Here is a 22,519-nt window from a genome sequence, read left to right as displayed (position 1 = left end):
GATTTAATCTGGGTTATACATATCATACAAAACATATTTCCACACTGTTCGTTTTTGTAAGTGTGTAATCTTATTTTTTAAAAGGTGATTACATGGTTTGATGGGGCTATGATTGAGGATGTGGACTCTAAATGATCACCCTAATACAAATATTAATAATGTAGAAATAGGTCTTGATCACTGACACATGTAAAACCCAGTGGAATTGCTCATTGGCTACAGGAATGGGGGTAGGAGGAGGGGAGGAAAAGAATATGAATCATGTAACCATAGAAAAATATTATAAATTAAATAAATTAACTTTTAAAAATGGAAAAAAAACAGTTGATCTATTATAGATGCCTTAACTTCTTAATTCCCTACAGTGACCTGCACCCTCTTCTCTTCTCCCTTTATTTTTGGGCGATCTCAACAACTCCAGGTTTAATTACAGTCTCTATGCTGAAAATTCTCACATCTACTTATTTTGCCCTAATCTGCTGACCTCCAATTTTAAATCTTCAACTGCTTTTCAGACAACTTGAACTAGAAGATGTCCAATAAAAATCTTATACTCCAAACTGAACTCATTACTTTTTCCCCTAAACCTGCTGTTTGGAAATCTAGGACTCTAACTGGATTCCTCAGTATCTCCCACCCTGCCTATCTAATCTGTCACCACGTCCTATCTTTTACCTTTGTGCCATCTCTCACATATGCCTCCTCTCTCCTTTGACTCTGCCCCCAATCTAGTGCAGGCCCAGATCATCTCATGTCTAGATTATTACAGTAGCCTCCTGGTGGGTCTGCCTGCATCAAGTGTCTATCTGCATCAGTCCATCCTCCAATCAACCACCAGAGACTTTCCTTAAGCAAAGTCCAATTATATCGCCTTCTCCTGCTAAAAAAATGCCAGTAGTTCCTTATCATCTTCCAGATCAAATACAGAATCCTCTGTTTGGTGTTCAGAACACTCATGACCTAGCCCCCCACCCATCTTTCCAATCTTCTTATACCTTATTCCTCATCATATGCTCTTTGATTCAGTGACCCTGGCCTTCTGGCTATTCTATGAATAAGACATTCCATCTGTTGGTTCTGGCATTTTCTGTGTCTTGTCTCCCATGTCTGGGATGTTCTCACCTTTCCCAATACCCCTTAATTCTAGTCCCTTCCCTTTGAATTTCCTATTTATCTTGTATATAGTTATATATATATATATGCTTGTTTCTCCCCCCCCCCCCCATTAGACTATGAACTCCTTGAGGGCAGGAGCTGTCTCTTTGCTTGTCTTTATATCTGTTGAAATAGCCTGCTCCCTACCATACATCTCTCCTGGCTCTATTTCATCTTCCATTAAGCTGTCATACTGATTTTTGTTGAGCACAAATCTAACCATGTGACTTCCGTACTTCCCCCAGTAAACTTTATTGATTTTCTCTCTCCAAGATAAAATATAAAATCTTATTTGGCTTTTAAAGCCCTTCAGAACCAATCCCCCCCTCCTGCCTTTCTAGCCTCTTTTTGGCTTTTAAAAAAATTGCATGTATTATTTCCAGTCAACAAAAATCTTTCTTCTTTCCCTTTCACCCCACCCCCAACATTTGAGAACAATATAAAAACAAAAGGCCTCTTACAAAAAATATATAGTGAAGTATAACAAATATCCCCTTTGGCCACTTCCCTAAAAGTGACTCATTTTGCTGTCTTGAGTCTTGCTCATCTCTAGCAGAGGTAAAGTAATGTTTCATCATTGAGCCTCTGGAATTGTGAGTGGACTAGACATTACACTGATCAGAGTTCCTAATACTTTCAAAGTTGATTATTTTTACCATTTTGTTGTCTTTGTATAAATTGTTCTCCTGATAATGATTACTTCACATAAATCTTCCCAGGTTTCTTTAAAATCATTTCTTTCATTATTTTCTCATGGTACAATAATATTCCATCATATCTATATACCATAACTTGCTAAGCCTTTCCCCAATTTGGGGGCACCTCTTCAGATTCTTGTTCTTTGCTACTTCAGAAAGAACTATAAGCATTTTGTACTACCTTTGTTTGCTTAGGACTAATTTCTCCTTAAAGCTATCATTCCTCTACTTCTCCCTTAAACCCTTTTCCTTTCTTTTTCTCTACTGAGTGAAATGCATTTTTTACCCAAATTTGTTTATATGTATTTTTCTTTCCTTTGACCTGTTCACAATGAGTGAGGTTTGTATGTTATCTGCCCTCCCACACCATCCTCCTTGTTAGTATGAATGTCTATTTGAGCCCCAGATTCTGTGAATTTTTTTTCTATTTTGTAATATTTTAATTTCCCCCAATTATATGTAAAAAAAAATTTAAGATTCATTTTTTTAGATTCAAATTGCTTTCCAGGATGGTTGAATTAGTTCACAACTCCCTCAACAATGCATTAGTATCTTTATTTTCCCACATCCTCACCAATTTTTGTCATTTTTCTTTTCAGTCATAATAGCCAATCTGATAGGTGGGGGGTGGTACCTCAGAGTTTTATTTAGTCTGCTTTTCTCTAATAGTGATTATTTAGGGTATTTTTTCACATTACCACAATTCACTTTAATTACTTTGTCTGCTTGTTCATTTCCTTTGACTATTTGTCAACTGGGGAATGACTAATATTCTGATACATTTGATTCATTTCTCTATGTATTTGAGAAATGAGGCCTTTAGTAGCGAAACTTGTAAAAAAATTTTTCACCATTGATTCCCATATATTATCCTCCACTCTATTTTCCCCATTTTTCTACTCTCTCTTCTTTCATCCTATTCATCCTCAAAAGTGTTTTGCTAATAACAGCCACCTCCTCAAGTTGCCCTCCCTTCATTTCCACCTCCCTCCTCCTTCTCCTCCTACTTTCTTGTACCCAGTTGAGTGTGTGTTTGTCTTTAACATTCTTGGTCTTCGGGGCGAGGTTCTTTTTTGTTTGTTCATTCTTCTAGCCTGCTTCTTAGCTCCTGACTTGATGTTGGTGCTGGGCACAGGGGAAGTTCCCAAGGGAAGGTCTTGGGGGGTCCTGTTGCTGCTTTCTTGGAGTATGGAGTGTGACTTATTCTAGGATCTCGGGGACAACTCAGTCTGGGCACACCTGCAAGCTCTCAGTGCTCTAGAAGGTCCAAGGGAAGTCTGCTTGTTGTCGGGCTGTTTTGAAATCTGCAAGTACCTGCTCTGAGTTTGAGTAGGAGCAAAAGTAGATGCTGCTGGGCTCAGCCCCTATTAGCCAACCACCTGAGAACCCTGCATTCTACAGGTTCAGAGTGACAGAACTGCCCTTTGGATATTCCTCTGTGGGCTTTAAGACTAGACTAGAATAAGACCCTGCTTTGCTTCTGGGGTCTGAGCCACAAGACTGCTTCTGGCTTCTGAACCTGACCCCTGCTGGGGACGGGAGAGGGAGGACTCAGTCTGTCCTGGGTCTGTGATCTGGTAGTGGGGAAATAGGCATCTTTCTCAGCTGTCATGCATGCCCCATAAGGGTCTGGGAGTGTCCAAGTATGGGTCTGGGACTTCCTCTTGCCCTAGTACATAGCCTCTCCTTATAATGGAATGCTCTAGGCACCCATGCCTCTGGCCAGACTCCATCTCACAGGTTCCACAGACCTCTCTATTTTCCAATGCAGACCTGAGCTGCAAAAATGACTCACTGTGACTTTGATTTCTCCCATCAGGATTTGATCATATCACATTTTCTGTTTGGAGTCTTGCAGAGGGAACTTGATACTCTACCATCTTTCCACATTACACGCGCAATGTGTGCACACGCACACACACACAATGTGACAACAGTGACACTGACCACCTGGCTCCTCGCACAGGTCACTCCTTTTCTCTGACTGACCCCCATACCTTGGAACACTTTCCCTCTTCATTTCTGCTTCATGGCTTTCTTCAAGTCCCAAGGAAAATCCCATCTTCTATAGGAATCCCTTCCAGACTACTCCCTGCCCCACCAATTCTAGGCCCTTCCCTTTGTTGATTATCTCCAAATATAGGGCTATACATATATATGTTATATATATATATATACACACATACATACATATATTATATATTTATATATATGTGTGTAATATTGGTTGTACATGATTGCCAGTTATCTCCCTCACCCATTAGACTGCAAGTTCTTTGAGGGCAAGGACTATGATTTTTGCTTTTTTTGTGTGTCTCTGTGGCTTACCTTAACACCTTTAACAATTAGCTAGCCAAGTCTTTGCTTTCAGGGTCAGAGTTTCACTAATGCTTTTCCCAGTGGGAACCCTTCCTTCTGAGAAGTACCTCGAAAGCCCTCTCCATCTGAAGATTACATTCTGGAATCTTAGATGGAGAATTAGACCTGAGAGGTCATCTTATCCGACCCTTCATTTGACAGGACAGATAATAAGTGACTGGCCCAAGGTCACACAGGTAGAAAGGAGCTCTGGGATTCTAATCCATTTTGTCCAACTCTAAACCCAGCTTTCCTTCCCTGTGTCAGCATGCTGCTTCTCAGCCAACCATATTCGTGCATGTTTATGGTCAAAGATAGTCATTACCTGGTGGTCAACCGCTGCACAAATAGTTAAGTTTGTTCTTGGAATTTAGACATAAAGACCGTGACCAACCCCCTTCTAGAAGTCTTACCAGCATGATTATGGGAACTACTAGAGTTTATGCTGTGCTACAATAGCTTTCAACAATTGGGATGAATTTAACACACTATGATGAACAGCAGACTCAAGAGTTGTACAGGAGCCATCCAAGGTCCTGAAGAGATGGTTATTAAATGTTCTGTGTGAGCATTGACACCTTAACAAAGCTACAAACCAGGGCTTGATATGTTGTCCAGACAACAATGTAGAAAATTGTTATAATGCAGATTAAACTTAAAAGTGTCCATGCATGCATTTTTTCCCCCGGAGATCTCTTAATTAAACATTTACTAAAATACCACTGATCAGACTTAGAAAATGTTTACAATTTCTTTGTTGTTCTATTAAACTGTTGACATTAACTGCAAACAGACTTTGTAGAAATTAGTGCATATAACTTTTACTTGTATTACAAAGAAATCTCCCCCTCTCTTTCAGAGATTAAGCCTAAGGAGAAATTGACAGACACTACAGAAAAATGGTTCCAAAGTGAGCAGAAGCAAAGCGGAGATCAAAACTCAACCACCCATTCCCCAAGCCAAAAAGCTAAGGAAAAGGAGAATTGTCATAGGTAACATTATACTTAACAATAATCTCTTGATATTTTATAGAAGGCTAAGATAGAACAAAATAGTATGGAATGAGCTTCCTCTCTCCTTAGGTAGGAGGAACTATCCTAAAAACTATTATTGGAAAATATTATTTTTAATAATGTTCAATAAAAATGTTAAGAAAAAACAATGAATCTAAGACATGGGTAATGTTAAACTGAAATAAGAAAGGAGTGGAGAGAGGGACACTAAACCATCTGTAAGAATCCCTGGCCTCCATATTTATTTAGAGAGCCATAAATTAACATTATGCATATTTTATTGTATTTTTCATTATTTTGTTAAATATTCTCCAATTACATTTTAATTGGGTTCAGGTAGCACTCAGGATTGTTGCCTTTGGGATATTGGATATTTTTGTTGGCTACATTCAAAAGAAAAAACTTAAAAATGATCTTGTAGACATAATGCTTCATAACTATTTCAGTAGAACGTATTGTATTGTAGAATGTATTGTAGAATTATATCTCATCATTGACTTCTTTTTGTTCAACCTGATTTTCTTTTTAAAAATATATTGATGCATTTTCTTTTTTTAACCCTTACTTTCTGTTCTAATATCAGTTCTAAGACAGAAGAATGTCAAGGGCTACGCAATGGGGATTAAGTGACTTGCCCATGGTTACACATCTGAGAAGTGTTTGAGGACAGATTTGAACCCAGCTCCTCCTGATTCCAGGCCTGGTGCTATATCCACCATGCTATCTAGCTAGCTGCTCATATTTTCTTCTGATATAGCCATCACTTCCTACAATGCCCAAGCAAAACCTCACCATTTACAAAAAAAGCAAAGCAAAGAGTGGACTTTGCCTTTAATTTTGACATCATGTGTGACTATTATAACTAAACAGAGTTCTGTTGCCTCCCTACATTGCTCTTGTTCACATTATTGTAGTCCTAGGGCAGTCTATTTTTTTCTCTCTGCTTTCTTAACACTGCAGTAATCTTTGAATTTTCTCGGCTTCCTTCCTCAGAATCCTTCTTTTTTGTCATCCCTTAGAGTACCATCATGTTTCATTTTATTCATAGATTTGTTCATTCCCTAAGTGTTGGCCATGTGTTTTGTTTCTAACACTCTATTATCATAAATAACACACTGATGAGTGTGTATGTACATGGTGAGTCTTTTCTTCCTGTCAAAAATATCCTTGAGATATAATCCCAATAGTGGAATTTCTGAGTCAAAGGGTATGAACAATTTAATTAACATAAATCTTATTAGTGACTTTTAAAAATCATTTATTTATTTTACTTTGTTATGATTTCAGAATGACCAAAAGTTTCCTTAGAAAACTTTGCAAGGATCAAAAGTTATATATGACTCCAGCATTGAATGACACACTTTATTTACACTTCAAAGGTAAGGCTTCTGTTTTCAGACAGAAATTGAAAGTTCATTGTAGGTCAAGAAAGCAGCTGTAGTGGAGTGGGAAGAGAGCAGGGCACCAAGTCAGAAAGCCTAGATTTAGGCTTAGTCTTTCCCTCACTAGCTGAGAAACCTCATGTAAGGTGTGCTAACTGAGCCTCAACTTCTTCTTGGAGAACTTAAAGGACACAATATTGTTCTACCCATTCCCCAGGCTTATTATCAATGAGATAACATAAAAAAGTGATTGGAAGGAAGGAAGGAAGGAAGGAAGGAAGGAAGGAAGGAAGGAAGGAAGGAAGGAAGGGAGCAGGAAGCATTTATTAAGCACCTAGTATATGTCAGGCACTGTGCTAAATACTTTTTACAAATATCTCATTTGATCCTTATAATAGTTCCAGATTGCTGTTTCTTTAATGAGAAAAATAGAAATTTGGGGCAGAAGTTTGCCCACACTGCTCTCCAGAGAGATAGGGAAGTAGGGTAGCGTTCTCTCTGCTCCTTCAGAAATTATTAGTCTGGTGGCAGGGAGGCTATCAGGTTCAATCTGCCTTCTGATATGCATCATGCAATGGAGGGGGGAAGGAGCTCTCCCATTGGGAGTGAGGTAACTCATGAGTCCTAGGCCTCATCCAAAGGAAGTTCCCAAGTCTCTAGTGTTACAATCCAGGGACGGGGAGAAGATGCAGACTGCCAGCTCCTCTCATGTCAGCTTTTTCCCAGAGTCCCATAAACCTGAAATGGGGCTGGCATCAACCATCTTCTTTCTTGAAGCAAGAAGCCAAAAGCACCCCAAATTCTTAGAGACTCAGCAACTTGAAGAAAACTGAAGAAATCTCTTTCCTGCCCATGCCAATTCCCCTCTGCTCCCTGGAAAAGATGAAGGGCATTGATCTCCTCCACTAAGGAGAAAGTCTCATACTAGTGAGCTATGAGATAAGGGTTATAGATTTACATTTCTGGGGAAACTATTTCCTTGACTGTAAAATGGCATTTACCTTACAGAGTTGCTAATGCAGATCAAATGAGCACAGTGCCTGGCACTTAGTAGGCACTTTGTAAATGCTTCCTTCTCTTTCCCTTCATCCTTCTCTCTGTTTTACAACTCCTTCATTCTTACCCTGCAACCATTCTTGGACACCATCTCACCAGACTTTTCATTAGAAAAGTCAGGAACAAAATTAGAACAGCAGTGTAAGGAATCCTGGTTATAGGGAGCAAAAAATGGAAAGCAGGTAAAGAAAAGGGCAGGGGACTGTGGGTATAAGGGGAGAGTTCTAGGCAATGGTGAGGGATCTGGGACAGAACAAGGGAAAGAACTGAAGTCTAGTCAATCAGGAAGCATTCATTATAAGTGACTACAGTAGTGTGCCAGGCACCAGGGACAAAAATAGACAAAAACAGCCTCTGCCCTCAAAGAGCTTACAGTCTAATGAGAGAGACATCTTATGAACAGAAATAGACAATAGATAAGATGAAACAGGAATAATAACAAAAGAAAGGTACTAGAATTAAGAGGGATTGGGAAAGGCTTCCTGTAAAAGATAGGATTTTAGTTGGTCGTAAATCCTTCCACAATTACCCGGGTAGAGTTTAACTGGCTAACAGGGCTCATACTCCCTGCTTGTGACTTTTTCTCCTTTCAAGACAAAAGGATGTCTCACTTTATACAACACATACTCAACACATGGACCTTGGGCTGGAAATAGAAAGTGTTTCCCAAGAGGTTTACCCAAATCCATGGGTGTTAGAATGGCAGCTCTATTATAGGGAAAGTACATTGGGACCTTCATTTTTATCTCTTTTATTCCACTTCAGAAAGGTTAGTGAAATTATTCTGTAAGTGCTTTGGTTACATTGCCAAGACATGGAACAGTAGGTTGAGTTAGACATTTATTCAACAAACATTAAGAACCTTCTCTGTTCGGAGAACTAGCCTAGGTAGTAAAAGAATTACAAAGTTTAGACAAGAGTTTATAATCTAGTAGACGCATAAGATAAATATAACACAAATTACTACCAAATGTAGAATTTAATCTTAAGTACATATGAGTGATATATATATATATATATATATATAATAAAATGCCACATTAAGTCCAGGGGTATTAAAGAAAACTTCCTAGAGGATGTACCAGGGTAGAGATTAGTCTAGATTGCCCAGAGTGTGGACAGGAAAAACATGAGACAAGGCTGGACTGAACACCTCATGAACCAGGTTGTTAGTTTTTATGCTTTTGTCTATAATTAAATGCCATTTGTCTATAATTCTTGCTCTGCTGACAGTTTGTTCCTTTTAGCTTACTCTCCTTGTTGGTTTGCTCTAGGTTTTGACTGCATCGAGAACCTGGAAGAATATACAGGATTACGGTGTCTTTGGCTAGAATGTAATGGGATACAGAAAATTGAAAACTTAGAGGCACAAACAGAATTACGTTGCCTCTACTTGCAATTAAATTTAATTCATAAAATTGAGAACCTTGAAGCCTTAAAGAAACTGGATTCCCTAAACCTCAGTAATAATTATATCAAGACCATTGAGAACTTGTGTAAGAGGCATCATGTGCTCTGTCAACTTCTCATCATATTGATTACTTTTCCTGCTTCTATATGTCAATTCTTCTTCATGTCCATTCCTTTTCCTGCTTCTATATGTCCAATTCCCATCATGTCCATTTCTTTCCTGCTTCTCGACCTTTTCAACAATCTTGTATATTTATTGTTTAATCCTGCCGTAATTCTCTTTCAGCCTGTCTTCCAGTTCTAAATACACTGCAAATTGCCCACAATCATTTGGAAACTGTGGAAGATATCCAGCACCTAAAGGATTGCATCAGTATCTGTGTTCTGGACCTTTCCAATAACAAGCTGAGTGATCCTGATATCCTCTGTGTGCTGGAAGCCATGCCTGATCTGGTAATAAAACCTAGTAAACTGCTCTTCATTCATTCTATCCATCAGCCAATCAGCAAGATTAATGAAGTGCCTCAGAAGTTCTGGGGCAGTGATGGTGAATCTTTTAGAGACCACATGCCATGCCCGCCCCCCCAGACCTGAGGAAGCGCTCTCATTGGGCTGCTGGCAGAGGGATGGGTGAAGTGGAGAGGGGGAAGGGAGCAGCTCCCCTGAGTCCCTCTGCCTTTCTAGTAAGGAACTTTGGTGGGCAACAGCTCACATACCCATAGAGAGGGTGCCCTTTTTGGTACATGTGCCATATGTTCACAATCATGGTTCTAGGGACTCTCCTAAGTGCTAGGATAGAAAAACAGAGAATGAAGTCACTCCTTTTCTTAAAGGAACTAAGAATCTTGCACCATATCATAATAATACCATGTCGTCTGCAACAGAGTATCATGCTCAGTTCTGGGGGCCACATTTGAGGAAAAACATTCAGGAAAGACCTTGGAATCTCACATCACTAGTTGTATGACTTTGGGCTAATCCTCTAACCACTCTGAGCCTCAATTTGCATATCTATAAAATGGGTATAATGACATTTTTGCACTATCTACCTTAAAGGGTTGTTGTGAAGAAAGTGCTTTACAAGTGTGATTTATAATTCACATATATCCATATCTAAAGGAGGGCAGACCAGATGGTGGGGCAACTGGAGGTCCCAGTTCCATATCTGAGAAGTGTTTGAGGACAGATTTGAACCCAGTTCCTCCTGATTCCAGGCCTGGTGCTATATCCACCATGCTCTCTAGCTAGCTGCTCATATTTTCTTCTGATATAGCCATCACTTCCCACAATGCCCAAGCAAAACCTCACCATTTACAAAAAAAAGCAAAGCAAAGAGTGGACTTTGCCTTTAATTTTGACATCATGTGTGACTATTATAACTAAACAGAGTTCTGTTGCCTCCCTACATTGGATGTGAGAAAGGGTTAGATGTTCTTGATTACAAAGGGCAAAAATAGGAGCAAAGAAGAGGCAGATTGCAGCTTAAGGTAAGGGGTAAACTTCCTGATAATTGGAGCTACTCTAAGGAAATGGACTCTGCCCCAGGTGGTAGCAGAGTTCTTTAAAGAGAACCTGGAGGAATGAGAGGCAGCTAAGTGGCTTAGTGGACAGAAAACCAGACCTGAGTTCAAATCTGGTCTCAGATACTTATCCCTGTGTGACCTTGGGCAAGTCACTTAACCCCCACTGCCTAGCCCTTGCCTATCTATTGTTTCCAAGACAGAAGGTGAGGAGGAAAAGGAAAAAAAAAGAAAGGAGCAGCCTGTTCTAGATGGAATTCCTGGACCTGGTGACCTCTATGGTCCCTTGCAACTCAAAAGAATAGAGGATTTGACAGGGAAAGTAATTATTGAAAGCATATAAAATTTTGAAAATTTATTTAATCTCATGTTATCTTAACCTGATTACCTCTGTTGAACCCCTAAAAATAGAAGAGGGATTTGTAAAATCCCAGGAATAGAGGAAGATCTTAGAAATGTACTTAATCCATATTATAACTGCTCTCTTCTTCCCCTGTTGATCTGAGCTGATCAGTAAAGCCTGGGAGAGTCTGTCCTGTCCCCTAGTGACATTCCCAGAAGTAATGCCAGAGGTGATGCCTCTTATTTCTAACAATTAGTACCTTTTTATTTAAAGTTGGTTCTGATGGGAAAGGAAACACTGAATAAATTAGACATAGGTTGATACTAGTTAAATAGATTGAAGTAGAAAAAACAATTCAATTACCAAAGATAGTGTCATGAATAATTTTGTCTCAGAGTTTAGAGATCATTTCATAGGCTTACCCAGACTGCCAAAGAGGTCTAGATTAGACAAAAGCTAAGAACCCCACCCCCACCCCAGATAAAGTAAAATAGAGGATCTCAAAGAAAACCAATTCTATTGAAATAAAAGTATAATTTTTTTTCCCATTGAGGTTCACTGACTCCCCTGAGACTGGAATCCATGGAACTGGATTCTAGTCTAACTTCCTAATTTTACCAAAAAGGAAACTGAGGCCTAGAGAAAGAAATTAACCTGTGTAAAGTCACACAAAATAGGGGAGGGAATGGAAAGGAAATTAGCATTTATATAGTACCTACTATATATCAGATACTTAAGTGCTTTATGATTATTATCTTATTTTGATCCTCCCCAAAACCTGGGAGGTAGGTGCTGTTATTATCCTCATTTTACAGTTAAGGAAACTGAGGCAGACAGGTAAATGGCAATAGACTTACCTAAGGTCACCCAGTTAGTAAGTGTCTGAGACTGGATATAAACTCAAGTCTTTTTGACTCCATACAAATCACTCTATCTACTGTATCATCAGATGCCTCGAATAATCATTTAGTTATTAGCATAGTTTGCATTATTCTTGCAAATCTCATGAACACAATCTCAAACTACATGGTCAAAGCAAGGGGCTCTAAGCTATCTGATAAAGGATTTGTAGACATGTAACTTTTTGTGCATATGTAGCTCATTAATTCACAACTTCTTAATGTATAGACTATAGATACCATATAAATTTTATTTCCAGTACTTAATTTTACTGTACTTCTTTGTTTCTAGCGTGTATTGAATTTGATGGGAAACACAGTAATAAAGAAAATTATGCACTACAGAAGAACAGTTACCATTCGACTAAAAGTACTGACCTATCTGGATGATAGGCCCGTTTTTCCAAAGGACAGGTAAAAATAATTACGAGCTTAATGGGCAACATTTGTCTCACTTTATACTTCACCTCATTTTTACAAACATCTCATTTCCTCTTCCATTTCATCTTCATATAAAGAAACATATGAGTACTTTATCCCTCTTTTACAAATGGGGAAACTGAGGCTGAGAGATTACCTCCTCCACTTATAGTCATATGGATTGTTAAGTAACTAGAATTGGGACTCAAAGATAGATTTTCTGACTCAAGTGATCAATGCTCCCTGGATCAATTTTAATCTTTTTAAATGTCAGACATATAGGCACGCTTCAATAATTGAGTTTTTTTTTTTATGAGAGAAAACTGGTGTTAAGGAATGGAGAGTTTGAAATTTAGAACATTTTAAAGAGCAGTTTTTATTCTGCATTTTCAAATACACCCTAACTTGAACCAGCTTAACTGTTAGCAAGTTAAAATTCTTGGGGATCTGCTCCAGATACTAGTTTAGAGAATTAAGATATATATACACAGGGTGCACAAGGTAGCTCAGTGGATAGCCAGGTCTAGAGACAGGAGGTGTCCTGGGTTCAAATCTGCCCTCAGATATTTCCCAGCTATGTGACCCTGGGCAAGTCACTTAACCCCATTGTCTAATCCTTACCTCTCTTCTGCCCCGGAAACAATTCACAGTATTGATTCTAAGACAGAAGGTGAGGGCTTAAAAAAAAAATAAAAAGACACATACATACCATCAGTGGACCAAGCTGGCAGAACCTCCAGAGCCTACCACCATACCAACAGATTAGGATTTTAAGGAAGGTGCGCAATCAAGTGACTTTTTAAAAAGGAAAATTAACCCATAACTCATTTTCTTTTCTTATGCTAAGATTGTTTACAGATAGGGTCACTTGTTTTCCACTAAGATAAAACCATTTATTCGTCCATTTATGTGCTCTGTATTTCCCTTTAAACTATAGATTTTTAAATCTCTCACAAACCCCACACTCCCAAGTTTTTCTGAGGGATTCTTTGCTTTTCTTTCTTATGTAATATTTTATCTTTTCCTCAATTAAATGTAAAAACAATTTTTAACTTTGGTTTGTTTTTATTTTTTATTTTTGAGTTAAATTCTCCCCTCTTTTCTTCCCTCTCTCTATCCTCTTTTCTCTCTTCTCCCCTTCCAGAGAGGGCAAGTAATATGACATAGATGTTTACATGTTTAATAATGTAAAGCATTTGTCCATGTTAGTTATTTCGTGGTAGAGAATTCAACAACAAAAAAATGAAGAAAAAGTGAAATGATATTTTGGTCTATATTCAGACCCTATCCTTTCTCTGGATGCAGATGCCATTTTTCATCCTGAGTTCTGGGGACTGATTGTCTTGGATCACTGTAATGGCTAAAAATAGCCTATCAGTGATGGCGAACCTTTTAGAGAGAGAGTGCCGGGCCTGCCCCCACCCCACCCCCCAGACTGAGTGCTGCACCCCCCCCCAGTATGTCAGGTGTGCCCCCTCTTACCCCACATGGGGAGGGAGGAAGCACTCCCATTTGGCTGCTGGGTGGAGGGGTAGGGGAGGGGAGTGGCCTGTGCACTGTGCACCATCTTCCCCCTGTGTGTTCCCACTGGGGTCCTGGGCAGAGGGGCAGTGGAGAGGGAGAGGGAGCAGCCCAGCAACAGTCCCTCTACCTTTCTAGTAATGAACAGGGTGAGGGAGGAGTGGTGGGCAGCCACGTGCTCACAGAGAGCACTCAGTGTGCCATCTTTGGCACCCATGCCATAGGTTCACCATCCCTGGCCTGTCATTCACAGTGGATCATCAATATATATACTGTTTTCCTGGTTCTGCTCACCTCCCTTTGCAATAGTTCACATAGCTCTTTCAAGGATTTCCTGAAATCTTCCTGCTCACCATTTCTTCTATGCGCTTTTCTTTTCTAAACAGAGCCTGTGCAGAAGCCTGGGCCAAAGGAGGGAGTGAAGCTGAGAAGGAAGAGAGGGGAAGATGGGAAACCAAAGAGCGGAAGAAGATTGAAGAGAGTATTGAAGCGCTGGCCACAATTAGGCAAAGAGCATTGGAGAAAAAGAGACAGAGAGAAATGGCAGAAAAAGGTATCATGTGGAGAAGGAGCCCACATAGGATCCCTTCTCTAAGCTAGCTTGAGGCGTAGCTCAGCCCGGCAACTTGCTAATGCTGACCTCGAGTCACTGAACGCAAACATTCTGACATGTCACTTAATTATTCATTGCCCTGGACAACTTGTATGAGAAGAATTTGTACACTGAGGGTTTCAGAGACCAATGAAATCACTGACTTTGATTTCTGACTCGTAACCTTAACCTAATATTCCCCCATTTAAAGTAGCCCATCTATAATTGCCTCAGCTTTGCTCATCTTCAGACTGGCAGATAGAACCTGGCCAAATGCAGAGAAAAATTGGACTCAGACTATGGAAAGCAGTTAAAATTACCCTTGTTGGGCTAGAAAATAGTTCACTAGCATGTAATTAAATAAGTTTTAATAACTTTAGCTCTTAAATTCATAATTTTATACTAATTTAATTGACTTTAAGTCAATGAGTTTTTTAAATCAAATTTTTCAAAATTGTTTTTATGGTTGTTACAGCTTTTCCAATTACTTCCTTCTCTAATACTCCGTTATAATGTAGAAACAGCTCCTTGTTCTTGAAGGCTGTGTCAGGAAAGGGCAGACTAAGAGGTTCTACTATGTAAGGTCAAAGAAGACAGCAGGAAATGCTTCAGATGGCACCGACAAGTTGTGTGTCTCTGGTCATCTGAGCGAGGGGCCCAGCCAGCTAGGCATTAACGAGATGAATTTTTTGACTAAAGCCATTCTTGCCATTGGCCCATCAGAGGGGCCTGTGGTTAGCATAGGAGAAGTCAACCCCAGCCCAAGCAGCAGGATTCAGGCTCAGCCCGACTCCTTGTACATCCCTGGTGTTCTGAGGATCCCTTGCAGGGGCCTCTTCTCCAAGTGCCTGCGTTAATCATGCCCCAGGATGTTTCTGAATCACTGCTGGGCACTTGCCCTCTGCTGCTTGGTGCTGCTACTTCACACCTCCAAGGAACATTGCCTCCATGGTGAGCTCATAAGCTGCTGGAAAGTTGAGGATGTGTCATCTGCTTCTATTATATCCCCATTGGCACCCTACTTCCACTTGGGTGCCAGGGTGCTGTGCACACCCAATTCCCACTCACAGACAGCTAGTGCTCTGACCTGCCCAAAGGATATGTACTTCAGAGCTGGGGTGGGACAGGAGAAGTCATCCTATCATCCTCTTCCTCCTAGCTAGCATTTTGTTGTATAGCCTTTAAAGATTTGCAGAGTACTTTACAAATGCATTGTAATTCCAGGCTTCATGGCAGCCTAGAAAGGAGGTGCTATTATGATCTCTGTTTTACAGATAAAGAAACTCAGGCAGGCAGAGGTTAAGTGACTTGTCCAGGTTCAGTGTCAGATATTCCTGAGCATCTAGCCAAGGCTCCTTCTATCCACTGCTCCCTTTAGTCTGTGAAAGGAGTAATGTGCCTGCCAGGTGCATGTTTAGGGGGGCTCCTTCTCATACAGATGGCAGATGAGACAGAACCCCCCCCATCAGTTCCTAATATGCACACAGACATTAGTGTTAAGTGTTCTTCATGTTGACTCTCTGACTTCTCATAGGAGAGATTGCACTGTCCAGCAAGAGCCAGAGCGCAGATTCAGGCACAGAAGGAAGTCAGAAGCCCCCTGCTCAAGATGAAGTACAGCAGAAAATAGAGAAATTTGTTCAAGAGAGTTTTGATGCCCAGGAGGAAGCCTTTCCTGAAGACTCAAATATGAAAAATAAGCAACCTCTAGAAGCAAAAGGAGAAAACCAAGAGAAGAGCTCAGAATCAGATTTTCAAGAGAAAGATGCAAAGCCCTCAGACTCCAGCGCTGCACAGAAAGGTAATTGCAAGCCAAGAGATTCACATGAGCAGAGACCAGAGCTGGGTGTTATTCCCTCTGATTAATTTATAGAAGGTAACATCCACTGAGAGATGTCAACAATAAATAAATCAAATCTGAGAGTCAAGTGAAGTATTCTTTAGTATTGGAGTGATAATTCAGTGTCTCTACTTATTGCCCAGAAGGTGGAAATCTCATGGTAGAATGAACCCAGGTAATCAAATGGTGCTAAGCTTGCCTCATTTCCAAATTCTTTCTCTTTGCCTTAAATTCAGGCTAATGCAGAGTTTTCCCTGAGGCCACCACTTGTTGGCAGTCACATGAAGAGGTTTGTGCCCAGTCTGGATGATCCCTACCCCCAGCAGCTCTCCAGCCCATCCTTTCCATTCTATGGCTTCGTGCTGTTCACTTGACCTTTTCATAACTTTGTTCTTCACCCCCTTCTATCCCCACTGATCTTGGAGAACCAATAGATATGCCTGCCCGGGCCAGCTCACAGCCTTCTTGGCCCTGATGGCCTCTCAAGAGACAGCTTGGTTAATGCAGAATCAGGAGCCAGGGTTCAGGATGGTCTTCCTGCCCTCGTGACATACACAGCCTCTGCTCTTGCTAGCAGCCTTCCATAATCCCTCAGGTCCTGAGATTACTGCTTATATCTTTTAGGTTGATTATATTTTAAATTGGTTGCTTCCTGGGACCTGACAAGGAGGAACTCCAAATGATACTATATACATTAATGCCATCCAGATGTTGTAGATTCTTATTAGCAGTTATCCCAGAGTAACTCTTTCCATCAAGATTTTTAGTAGGAGATTAGTGTTGACCATCAAGATAGCCCACTAAACATGCTTAGTAATTTTTACCTTTAAATTCATTGACAATTCCTTAGACACTGCAGGTCAACATCCAGATTCTTTGTCCATCCACATTCATTATTCCTTTGCTAGGGTCATATGGAGTAGATGTGTATCCTTTTCTTCTAGTCCTGAATTTTTACCTTTGCATTATTTTGCAAAGCTTTTTTTCAGGTTTCTTTTTAGGAGAAGTAGCCCTTTCCACAGTCATTTCATCCTAGACCTTGGCTCTATTTTCCTTTGTCTGCCTTACTCTTGGGCCTCTTTCCTCTGTTTATCCACTAAAAAACTGCTTATAAAATTAATTCCAGGATATATGCAACATTTACTGTTCCTTAGAATCAACATTAAAAGCTCTGAGTATGGAGAAGACAGACCTGGATGAAGCTAAAGAATTAGAAATCATTGAATTGGAGGCAAAGAACAAGCTTTTCATTGATGTATGTTCTCATCTGTGGTGACTAATCTTTGTTTTATACTTAGTAGAGTATCTAGTCGAGTATGGCTTAGTTGGCCAAGCACCCAGATTCTTGTAAATTTCCATTTGCCATGCCATTGCATCAGAGGGTGCTGCTTGGTGTGGCATGAAAAACACAAGACTGAGAATCAGATGTTCTGTTCTCTGCTCTACCACTAATGTGTCCGATGAATTTGGACTTGTAACTTAATCTCCTTCGGCCTCAGTTTTCTCCTCTATAAAATATGGGGTTGGACTAAAGCTCTGGGATCCATTCCATCTCTAATAGTCCATCAGTATTAAGCATTTTCATTTGAAATATCCATATGATGGAGGGGGGAAGTTAGAACATCATTAGATAATCACCCCATTTTTCCACTTTACCTGGTGAACACACCTCTCGGGACATTTTCACCCCTCCCCCTTTCCCTGGTGACATATTTTGTGGTTTAATCCTTCAGGATCTTCCTGATTTAGAAGACATAGAATTTAATGAGAATTTGCCTGAAGATTTAGATGAAAAGGTAAGTATCATCGGTGATAAGAGTTTATTTTCCCTTTACATGTTTGGTTCAATATCATAATTCTGGACTGTATTTTAGATTCTAGCTCTACCAAATAAAACCTTTTTTTTTTTTACCCTTCTGTCTTAGAATAAATATTTTGTATTAGTTTTAAGGCAGAAGAATGGTAAAGGCTAGGCAATGAGAGTTAAGTGACTTGCCCAGGGTCACATAGCTAGGAAGCGTTGAAGGCCATATTTGAACCCAGGACCTCCCATTTCTAGGCCTGGCTCTCAGTCCACTAAACCACCTAGCTGCCCCCACAAATAAAACTTTATAACACAAATGCTGTAAAATGAAGACTTGAAAACTGTTTAACATTCTCTTCATAATCAATACATTCCATATGAATAATTCATGATAAAATGTGAAATTATCTGTTGTCTTTTACTTGACATGTTATATTTTCAAATTGGCCACTTAACCAAAAGCTTAGAAAATTTGAGGAGAGCTGGGAGGAGACTGAACTTAGAGACAGGAGCTGGTTTGGAGTCCTCCTTTCTGCACTGGATGGCCTTGGGCAAGTCACTTCAAGGATGAGTGAATGAATGAAGTATGTATGAAACATTTGCTATGTGCAAAGCCCTGGACTAAGGGCCAAGTATATAAAGAAAAGCCAGTCCCCACTCTCCCTGAGCTCACGTTCTGATGGAGGAGACGACTCATCAAGGAGGTTCTGCTGTAAGTCAGATGGAGAGGTCCCAGAGTCCTTTGGACATAGCAGCAAAGCAGTTGGAAAACTGCTTCTTTAATGCCATTTCCACTGATAAAACCATATCACACTTTTTCCAATGCTGAACTATTTGACAGAGCCAAAGACTGGTGACAACTTTCCTCCCTGAGTCTTCAGTGGCTGTGGCTGTAGCATCTGTTGGAACAGTTTCCAGACTGCATCTGCACAGGGATTGTTTTATGAATGTGGTCATTGTCTGGAAGCATTGCTGTTCCCAAAACCTTTGGGCTCAGCATGACTCCATCAGGGTCAGAGGGGAGAGGAGGGTGGTCAAGATGTGGTAGGGATGGGCTAACCAGTCTGGCTCCTGGATTACCTGTTATCTCTGCCTCAGGGGACCTTGTTGTTTCAGCTAAGTTAGCTCGTCTGCTCTGGGAGTAGCAAGTTGATTGGCAGACAGTAGGGATGATTAGTGCCTTTTCTACAGTAGCCTCCTTGTGTCTTTGAGCATCATTTTTAGTACCTGTATAATGGGAATAATAATAGTTGTCCTCTCACTTCTTAAGAAACGTGTTATTGTTAGAATAATGCAGGCACAACTTGCATAATTTTATAGTTCACTTTGAATATAATTAATGCATTATAATCCAACCCCACTGAAATCATGGAAAACTCCACTGCAATAGTTTGGCTACTTATTCCACTGTTCCTTGGAATTGACTGCCCCCTTTAATAATATTTCACCTAATGTGGGGCTTTTTTTAAACCCTTACCCTCTATCTTAGTATCAGTTCTAAAACAGAAGAGTAGCAAGGGTTAGACCAGTCAGGACTAAGTGACTTGCCTAGGGTCACACATCTAGGAAATGTTTAAGGCTAGATTGGAACCCAGGACCTCTAGTCTCCAAAACTTGTTCTCTATCCACTGAGCCACCTACTGTGTTTTTGCAAAACCAATTAAAGATATGCCAAGATATGTCTGTTCAGTATGTCTCTATAATAATGTATCCATCCTTTGTATGTGTATGAGAGCATGTATGTGGAGAGTAAGAGAAAGAAATACATGGTATGATGATTAGTCAAAATTGTCAGCCCCTTACGCCATTGTGCCGATGTACTTTTTTTTTTTAACCCTTTGTCTTGGTTCCAGAACAGAAGAGCAATAAGGACTAGGCAATGGGGATTAAATGACTTGCCCAGGGTCACACATCTAGGAAGTGTCTGGGGCCAGATTTGAACTCATGGCCTCCAGTCTCTAAGCCTGGCTCTCTGTCCACTGAGCCACCCAGCTCCCTTCCACCCTTGTACTTGTAATGGGAAGGATAAGAATCACCATGCATTTATTAAGCAATACTTTGAGCCAAGTACTAGGCTAGGCCTGGGAATATAGAAACAAAAATAAAACCATCCTTGTCCTCAAGGAGCCCACATTCTTTGGGGAGGGCAGGGATATGTGAAAGACTTCATGGAGAAGATGCCTGAACTGATCTCTGAAGGAAACTAGCAATCCTATGAGACAGAGACAGAGGAAATGCATTCCAGGCCTAAGGGGCAGCACGTACGAAGGTGCTGGGCAACAGATGGAGTGTTGTGTTCGAGGAGCCAGAAGGGTGAATTGGCTGGGTGGGGTGGTGAGTAATGTGGCCCTGGAAGCCTTAGAATCCCAGCAGCGGAGCTGGATGTGTGACCCTGGAGGAGAGGGCGAGTACATGGCTCCTCTTCTGTGCGGGTGTGGGAAATCTGGATCATGGAGAACAACCAAAATGACGTGTCACTCATTTCAGCACCTCAGAAGTGGCATATCACTGGTTTATATGGTTTTTTTCCCCTTTTACTAGAAAGGCCCTATTCCAAAAATTGAAATAATTTCTGGAGCAAGTGATGACAGTGATCTGGAAGAAGACCACACAATACTAGCAATGAAGGATAAAATGTCTCCTGATGCACTTTCTAATATATTTACCATTTCTAAAGACACCTCCAAGAAGACCATCTCGCCCCTTTCAGAAATATTTGAAACAGAATCAAATAGAGACTTGGAAAGCCCAAAGGACCATCCGAAGTTTTCGGTACCATTGATTCAAGAGATCAGCAAAAAGCTGTTAGAGGAGTCATCAATGGCACCAACCTGCAATGAAAAAGGAAACCCACAACCTCTCCCAAATGTAGACAAGGATGGTACTCCAGGTTCTCCCTCCCTGTCAGGTAATTCAGAACTTAACAGGCATGGCGGAGGTTTGTTTCTTCTCTGAAAATAAACTTGTCCTTCCTTCCTTTTCCTTCTTCCCTCCATTCTCTTCTCTCTCTCTCCCTCCTTTCCCCCTTACTTTCTGCCCTAGTATCATTTCTAAGACAGAGGCTAGGCTGTTAGGCTTAAGTGACTTGCCCAAGGTCACAAAGCACAGAAATGTCTTGAGGTCAGATTTAAACCCAGGTCCTCCTGACTCCAGGCCTAGTGCTCTACTCAATGAGTCAGATAGCTACCTTGACTTGTATTATCTTGAAAATAGTCTCTGAGGAAAGAATCTGGCCATAGTTAGAGGACCTAAAGCTGGAAAGGGAGGAATCATAAGGGGTGGTTTGGTCAGGAAGGAAAGGCCCAAAGCTATTCTTTGTCTCATAGGTTGTAAGTAGCAGAGCTGGGATTTGGGGTGGGTCCCCCTGATCCAAATGCAAGTCTTGTTCCATTCCCCCATCTAGAATGGCTATGAAGCTGTCAGTTCTACTGACAGCATCCAGCGATCATTTAATATGGCAGATTCTCAGCTTTAAAAGAGATAAATTGATGCTTCAATATAATCTAGAGTTTCTTTTATGATGAAATCCTATGCTTCAAATCCAAAAGGTGACTCTCAGTTGGCTGTGTTTCACATCTTTTTTTTTTTCATTTCATTTAACAAAATGTGAGATGAAATTTAATCAAACTTTGGCACTTCAGTCATTTGATTAGGATTGGGAATATAAAACGAATGCCCTGGACACAGATTGATTACCCTTGGGTAGTGATCTTCTACCAAGTTAATTAAATTGATATAGTCGTGCTTTCTTCACAACAACTCCTATCAAATAAGGAATATGTTATTCCCCCCATCTTAAAAAGTACCTGAGACTCAGATTGAATAACTTCCCCAAGATCACATAACTAATTAACAGTCCAAGGGTCCAAATGCGGGTCTGCCAATGCTAAGCCCCAAATTTTTACCTCTGACTAAGATAAATCACATCTGCCAGTTAAAAAATTCTACCTCTTTGCTCTCTACCATTTTATTGTGGTCTCTCTTCCTCTATTGAAGAACAAAACAAACTCATTTAAAATCACATACTTAATAAAGAAATAACATATGAAAAATTAGTAATAAAATTAAATTTTCAAATAATAATTTACAACAGAAATATAAACATTGAAGGTCAAAATATAGTATATAGTCCAATGGCAGAAATTCTGATAGCATGGCCACATAATAGAAAGAAAATTTATCCTAATAACTTCACTAACTCCAAATGACTTGAATTCTCTTTGCTTTACATCCCATGGACTGTCATTCCTATGCTTAGACTTTAGTGATGTCCTCTTGTTGATGACAAACATGGACAATGTTAGTTTTCTAGAATTAGGAAGGACAGCAACAGATAAAGCTGAGAACCAAAATACATGCAATCCTTGCTGAGTGATGAAAGCTGATGAACGAGTAAATGATTCCTGTTTGATTCTCACATTAAATTTTTAGTTGGCATGCTTTTTGGAGACTGTTAGCACATTAATATGGCCCTTGTTGAATATTACTGGACTCTGAGGAAGCCAGGT

At 40.2% G+C, this 22,519-nt stretch overlaps 1 protein-coding gene across 1 annotated transcript in view; it reads left to right on the top strand.

The window, feature by feature from the left end:
* The window catches only part of DNAAF1 (dynein axonemal assembly factor 1), a 37,077-nt gene that overhangs the window by 13,460 nt on the left and 1,098 nt on the right, over positions 1-22,519 (top strand). The window contains exons 2-11 of the mRNA XM_044660557.1: positions 5,071-5,203; positions 6,512-6,603; positions 8,937-9,158; positions 9,359-9,525; positions 12,127-12,248; positions 14,162-14,328; positions 15,902-16,168; positions 17,362-17,462; positions 17,941-18,003; positions 20,553-20,919. Coding sequence (XP_044516492.1) covers positions 5,071-5,203; positions 6,512-6,603; positions 8,937-9,158; positions 9,359-9,525; positions 12,127-12,248; positions 14,162-14,328; positions 15,902-16,168; positions 17,362-17,462; positions 17,941-18,003; positions 20,553-20,919 — 1,701 coding nt within the window. The remainder of the gene's footprint in view (positions 1-5,070; positions 5,204-6,511; positions 6,604-8,936; positions 9,159-9,358; positions 9,526-12,126; positions 12,249-14,161; positions 14,329-15,901; positions 16,169-17,361; positions 17,463-17,940; positions 18,004-20,552; positions 20,920-22,519) is intronic.

Source organism: Gracilinanus agilis, chromosome 2, assembly GCF_016433145.1.
Source record: "Gracilinanus agilis isolate LMUSP501 chromosome 2, AgileGrace, whole genome shotgun sequence".
In the NCBI taxonomy this organism is placed as follows: Eukaryota; Metazoa; Chordata; class Mammalia; order Didelphimorphia; family Didelphidae; genus Gracilinanus; species Gracilinanus agilis.
Note: the sequence above shows the minus strand (reverse complement) of the source record. Positions and strands in the feature narration are given on the sequence as shown.